Source organism: Helobdella robusta (genome assembly GCF_000326865.2).
Source record: "Helobdella robusta unplaced genomic scaffold HELROscaffold_18, whole genome shotgun sequence".
In the NCBI taxonomy this organism is placed as follows: Eukaryota; Metazoa; Annelida; class Clitellata; order Rhynchobdellida; family Glossiphoniidae; genus Helobdella; species Helobdella robusta.
Window position 1 is genome coordinate 2,902,212 of NW_008703981.1, and position 7,500 is coordinate 2,909,711.

The 7,500-nt window shown below is 35.2% G+C and overlaps 2 protein-coding genes across 2 annotated transcripts in view; both read right to left on the reverse strand.

Moving 5' to 3' along the window:
* The window catches only part of HELRODRAFT_123753 (hypothetical protein), a gene marked incomplete at both ends in the record, with an annotated part of 3,855 nt that extends 3,669 nt beyond the window's left edge, over positions 1 to 186 (reverse strand). Inside the window, one exon of the mRNA XM_009016500.1 lies at positions 26 to 186. Coding sequence (XP_009014748.1) covers positions 26 to 186 — 161 coding nt within the window. The remainder of the gene's footprint in view (positions 1 to 25) is intronic.
* Positions 187 to 3,930: 3,744 nt separating this feature from the next.
* On the reverse strand, positions 3,931 to 5,115 carry HELRODRAFT_170706 (hypothetical protein; the record flags this gene model as incomplete). The annotated part of the gene is made up of 1 exon (XM_009016501.1): positions 3,931 to 5,115. The coding sequence occupies one exon, from the start codon at positions 5,113 to 5,115 to the stop codon at positions 3,931 to 3,933; it is 1,185 nt and encodes a 394-aa protein (XP_009014749.1).
* Positions 5,116 to 7,500: the final 2,385 nt, after the last annotated feature.

The window sequence follows — 7,500 nt, forward strand, 5'->3', positions numbered from 1 at the left end:
AAAAGACAACGGGAACAGGTAAAACCTCCTTAGAACACCCCCCAACAACGAAGCGTTCAGGCATTCCGGCGAACTGAGCCTCCTCTGTACTTCCGCCACAGTAACCTTATACTTAGACGTTGACGAGAGTAGCGACAGGCGACCAGGGACCGAACAAAAATGGTCGCCGGGCTGCAAACCGCCACTTCCGTTTCCGGTTTGATGGTGATGATGACTGAGATCGTGAGGATGATGATGATGATGATGTTGCGAGTGATGCTGTGGGTCTAGGTCAGTGTGGAGTTGATGATGGAAAGATGTAATGTCATTTGTCAGGTCCTCGTAACCATTGGAACCTTGGTAGATTATTATTATTATTATTGTTATTATTATTTATAATTATTACTATTATTATTATTATTATGTTATAACTATTGTTATTATTATGAAAAAGGTTAAAAGTGAACCTTGATTATGATCAGCTGATGACCCCACGCTGCCAGAATCATCGCCGCCCTGTCAAATTATTTATAACTTTTTTAAAATTATGATACTTTTTACGAATAATTTTCAAAATATAATTACACGACAATAATTATAATTATATAACTATAATTATGAATATTATCTAATTTTAGACAAAATCTGGTCACATCTAACAGTTAATATGGAGACGTGTAATTTTTGCTGTTACGTAATTTTATACAAAACAATGGTGGAGATATGTCTATACTATTTACATTCTAAAACATACAAACATACATACATACAATTATATATAAATACATACATACAAACAAACAAACATGCATATATACATACACACATATAAACAAACATACATGCACATACACACACATACATAGGTGTCTAACGCATTACGTAACAATTAATGTTGATCATACAGCGGATATGTGAGATGAATGGATGAAAGAATGAATGAAAGAGTAGGATACTTTGAAAGGATAACAATGGAGAAATGAAAATATCTAATATCCATCCATCCATCCATCTATCTATCCATTCATTCATCAATTGTTTTATTAACCCAACTCACCGCCCATTAATTAACTAATTAATTAATAGTTTCTGTTCTATTTATCCACTTATCCATGTGTCCATCCATCTATCCATTATTTCATTCATCCATTTACGTATCCATCCATTCATCCATCAAACTTCTTAAAAATTCAGACTCAACTCTCGGACGCTTCAATAAATTTTAACGGTTTTATCAACATCAAAAGAGATGTGGTCTAACTAAATGTATGTTTGTTTGTATGTATGTGTATGTATGCATGCATGTATGTGTGTATGTATGTATGTATGTATGTATGTATGTATGTATGTATTTATGTATGTATGCGTATATATATATATATATATACAGAAAATATTAGTACAAACATAGATATGAATGTGTATGTATGTATGTTTGAGTGTTGTTGTTGCTGCTGCTGTTGTTTTGTATCTGTTTGATGTGTTATTGATGTTGTTGTTGGTGGTGTGTTGTGTTGTTGTTGAAATAAACCATGGAAAGCCCCCGGAGCTATTTTTAGATTCTGAAAAACTAGAGAGGGAGTTTTATTGATAGGTTAATTTGAGGTCAGTTCCATTAAAGATTTTGCTGTTGTTGTTGTTGTTTTTGTGGCTAGTGATGATGATGATGTTGTTGTTTTGAGAATGATGATGATGATGATGTTGTGGTCGTTTTTTGTTGTTGATGATGATGAATATTTCATTGCGTTTGATGGTGGTAATGATGATGATGATGATGATGATGAAACTGATGCTGTTGTTGTTGTTGTTGTTTTTATGATGATGAATATTATTATTACAGTGGTGATGATGTTCAAGCAGCAGCAACAACAACAACATCAACAACAACAACATCTACAACAACAACAACAACAACATCAACAACATCAACAACAACAACAACATCAACAACAACAACATCAACAACAACAACATCAACAACAACAACATCAACAACAACAACTCTATTCTCGCTATCAGTTCGTCAATCAGTAAATTAATTTTCAATGAGACTTATCGATCTATTGCTGAATGTGTGTATTTGGAGCGTTTGTATGTATGTATGTATGTATGTATGTATGTATGTATGTATGTGTGTGTGTGTGTGTGTGTGTGTGTGTGTGTGTATTTGAATGAATGACTTTCTGCAAAGTTAGGTAAACATTAAAATCAACAACTTTGACAACAAATCAACGCTAAAAGGACCAAACAAACATAGCACTTACACACATATACAAATAAACAAACATACAAATATGCAGACAAACAAACAAAAATACACACACACACATACATACAATCACACAAACATACAAACGACGCCGTGTCAAATAGCCCATTCTTATGTTAATGGTTTAAACAGGATTTTGCTTGTGTTAGGTGTGGAATAGTCGCGTCTATAAGTATGTTTGTGTGTGAAGTTTGTGTGTGAATTTGTGTTTGTATGTGTGAGTGTGTGTGTACAATATGCTTTGTATGTGTGTATTTGTGTTGCACATACACACTTATGCACACACAGCCACGCACACGCGCACATTAACATACATAGGCAGAAAGACAGACAGACAGACATATTAAAGACGCCTAAAAATGCATTTGTGAATTTGCATTCGAATACGCATTAGCAAGTTTGCTGGTGTTACTCTTCTATAAGGGTTTAGTCGGTTTGAATGTACATGTCCACACAAATACGTACACACACACACACACACACTAACATATACAACTAGATACAATCCGAAATACACACTAATATAGATTAACTTTCACATACAAGAATATATCTAATGCAGAATTTTAGTAACATAAACATACAAATAGTAGAATGAACGAAAGAAAGAAAGTAAAAGAAAGAGAGGAAGGGGAAAAGTCACGGAGATAGTGAAAATGTGAGAGTATAAGAGCGAGAGATAAGATCAAACAAGCGAATGACACAAACTACATTTTGCCACCAGCTATGCATATAAGCATCGTCTCATTATCACGATCATTATCATCATCACCATCGGTGGATGAATGAATGAATGAATGAATGAATGAATGAATGAATGAATGAATGAATGAATGAATGAATGTGTGAATGTGCGAATGAATGAATGAATGAATGTGTGAATGAACGACTGAGCGAATGAATAAACGATTAAAATAAACTCAAATTCATTATTACAATGAAGTGTTAAATTGAATTGAGCATGGATAAATTAAGACTTTAGACGAAGAGTTTGAGCATGTGCGCTTGTATAAGTGTGTGTATGTATGTGTGTGTGTGTTTGTTTGTATATGTGTGTGTGTATGTTTGTATATGTGTGTTGTGTGTACGTGTGTGTGTGTGTTTGTGTTGGGGTACATAAGAAACAGAGCACGTTCAAGAGTGCAGCAAGACGATTAAATTGCTTTGGTCATGGAATCATGAAGTAACGAACCACTGCACTCTGGTTGCTGCTATTGCTGATGACGATGTTGTTATTATCGCTGTTATTATTATTAATATTATTATTATTACTATTATAACAGCAATGATAACATCCTTGTGATGGAATTGATGTTAGTGATAATGTTGAACAGATGCGTGGAGCATATAAGTATGGAGAAGAAGAAAAGAAAAAGAATCACGACAAGAGAGAGAGAGAGAGAAAGAGAAAAGAGAATGAAAGAAAGTAGCAAAAAAAGAATAAACAAGAAACTAGTTTTATTTGTATTTGTCTATAAATAGTCTTTCTTGAACTTCATATAATGGGTCGGTTTAATTAGAGAAAAGTTGCCCGTTTCGTAATTCATTTCGTTACGGCTGTTAAGTGTGCGTGCGTGTGTGTGTGTCCGTGTGTGCGTACGTGTGTGTGTGTGTGTACGTGTTATGTTCTTTTGAATGTAACATCAATGGTCATGACAGCAAAGGCAATAATGTCAATAACATCAACTAGCCTGAGTGTCTTCATTGATGCCGGCAACAATATTCCTGTGTTGTTGTTGATGTTGTAAAAGTAAAAATTGTTGAGTGCTGCCATAGTAAGCAATTCTATCGTTATTGTTGATGTTGTTGTTGATGTTGTTGTTGCATTCGTTTGTTGCTTGGTAGGGATGGTGGCGTGCAAAATTTCTAGAAGGTTCTGCCTTAACTTTTCCGCCATTTTTTCTTACGCACGTGACCTCGTTCGGACCGATTTGTGATTGGCATAAATCCGCGTTCGAAACTGTTTGGTTATGAATGGCCGGATTAAATGGGTTAGGTTGGTCTTTAGTGTAGAGCCCGAATGGTGATTGGCTAGAGGATGCAAACTTCTCGCGCTCATTGGCAGAAATTTGGGGCGGATAAATTGATGAAATGATGTCAGATGCTAGTTGCTGTGGCCTTGTTGAGTTAGATAGAAGAGTATATTGCAGAGGGGGGTCTGTGTTTGTCGTCGGTGACGTCACGTCTCGAAACTCTAGCTGCTGCTGCTGCTGCTGAGGTAGTGGTGGTTGAGTTGTTGTTGGTGATTTGAAAGAGGTGGTTTGTTGTTGCTGCTGAGAAAGTTGGTTATATTGCTGTTGAAGAAGATGTCGTTGCGAGTAATGTTGCTGGTGATTCGTGGTAGCCATGTTGCTGGCGTTGTGGCTGTTGCTGCTGCTGCTGCCTATCTTGCAGCCACCGTCGACAACAACGTTGTTGTTGTTGTTGGCACCATTTGCGCTGCTACCACCATTGAACGGATCGTGAAATGGATAATTATATGCACCTGGATAGGGAATGCCTTGGGCATAAAAATTTGCGTAACTTTGAAAGGGATCGGCCCCAACTACCGCTGCTGATGATGCTGTTGTAGCAACTACTGCAGCCACCGCGTTGTACTGCGGGTGAAAATTATTTGTCAATAATGGATTTTGCCCTTCGGGGTGGTAGGTCAAACTGAGGTCAAACGTTGGTTGAGATGGTTGGACGAACCCGGGATGATGGTGATGATGATGATGATGGTGTGGGTAGGGATAGCCGGAAGTGTGTAGCGGAAGTGGAGCGTAGGGAGGCGGGAAATACGGCGGCTGGTAGTCTGGCGTTGTGGAAAGATGGCGAAAAGATTTTGATGGCTTGTTATCAAGTCTCTCGAACGATGATGACGTCATTTGAGATGGCTGTGGATTTGTGAATGTGGATGTCGGTGACTCGGATTGAATGTAGGTCTGTTGTTGTGGCTGTTGTCGCTGCTGTTGTCGCTGCTGTTGCTGTTGTTGTGGCTGGTTGTGGTAGTTGAAGTAAAAACTTGAGGATGTTGTTGCCGTCTGCAAATTTTTAATATCACTGTTGATCTTGTTTCTTATGAAGCTGCCATCGATGCGACTTCTGCTGCTTCCAGTGCTGCTGCTGCTGTTGCCGATACTGTTGCTGATACTGTTGCTGACACTGTCGCTGATATTGTCGCTGATAGATATCATGCCCTTTTAAACGTCTTTATGTCCTGTTCATAAAAATAAATGAAGTATTCATTCTAATTCCCACTTTGAATTCGTTTAATTTAAATACAATCAAATAAGCAAAAAATGTAAAAAAACTAAAAAAAACTAAAAACATACAAACAAACAAACATAGAAACATACAAAAAAAACATACAAAACGAAATAGCGAAATATTAAGATTGATCGCTTTGTAAGTAAGTGTAATTGTTTTGCACAGCTGAGATTAATTTTGGATACAAGCCACGGTTCTGCTTATTATTGTTCAATATTAAACAACTTGAATTTATGAAATTTAAACATACAAACACATTTACATACATACAAACACATTTACATACATACATACATACATACATACATACATACCAAACAAACTCATTTCCTAACACAAATACAAACACACAGCCATACATACAACGATACGTGCACGCATACAAACAAACAAACAGACACTTCCGTTCACAGATAAATCACAAACATACGCAATGTTCATCTTAAATGAATTGTTTGTAAATGCGTTCGCCCATCGATAATAAACAATTTCTACTCTTGCTGCTGCTTTTGCTGCTACTACTACGGCTACTACTACTACTACTACTACTACTACTACTACTACTACTACTAGTATTGTTATTGACGTTGTTGTTGATGTTGTTAATGATAATTTTGTGTTGCATATGATGATGAATGAATAAAATAGAATGATATCATTGCATTTTTGTAATGTATTTGTGTTTTTGCTAGCTTCATGAACAAAACCTCATTGAACATCATCGAACCACTAAAAATAATTTTGACAACCACTAAGAATAATTTTGACAACAACAAGACATGTGATCCGACAAAAAGATTTCAAACAACAAAGACCAACACAACGCTAAATTCGCTAAATTCCAATTCATCCATACAGTTATCCCAAATTTATATAGAATGATCCCAAAATGTATAAATAATAATAATTATTATAATAAATTATCTATCCTAAATAATTCGTCACGAATAATTCTTATCCAACATTATAATGCTATAATTAAATATTAGTCAAACCAAACAACTACCTCCATATTATCCGTATAATCTCATTTTATACACATACACACACACGCACGCACACACACATACATACACACACACACGCACACCCTCACATATATATATATGGTTGTTGTTTGTTAGTAAATGTAAATTAATGTAGTAGTAGTAGTAGTTGTTGTTGTTGGCGGTTGTGATGATGATGATGATGATAATGATGATGATAGTGATGATGATGATGATGATGATGATGATGATGGAAATGATGATAACGATGTTGATGATAATGACGATGATGACGTTGTTGTTATAATAATGATGGTTCTAGAGTAACTGATGTTGTTAATACTTCACTCATGTTGATGATGATGGAAAAACTACCATTACTAATGCTAAAATAATAACTATCTATCTATCTATCTATCCATCTATTTTCATGAGATATATATCGTAAATAACATTAGATAGATAGATAGATAGATAGATAGATAGATAGATAGATAGATAGATAGATAGATAGATAGATAGATAGATAGATAGATAGATAGATAGATAGATAGATAGATAGATAGATAGATAGATAGATAGATAGATAGATAGATAGATAGATAGATAGATAGATAGATAGATAGATAGATAGATAGATAGATAGATAGATAGATAGATAGATAGATAGATAGATAGATAGATAGATAGATAGATAGATTGATAGCCACTTTTTACAAGATGTCATCCATTGAATGTTAGGAGCTTGTAAACTTTCATTCCTAGTAATTTAATTATTACTAATTAATTATGCAACTTTGTAGAAATAAAAGTAGTAGTAGTAGTAGTAATATTATAAGTAAGGGTGGATTGTATAAAGTATTTTAGCAGCTACTGCTGCTACTACTACGGCTGCTTCTGTGGCTACTTCTACGGCTACTACTACGGCTACTACTACTACTGTTCCTTGGCCACTACTACTACTACTACTACTACGGTTGTTAATAATAATATGATGATGATGATAATAATAATAAT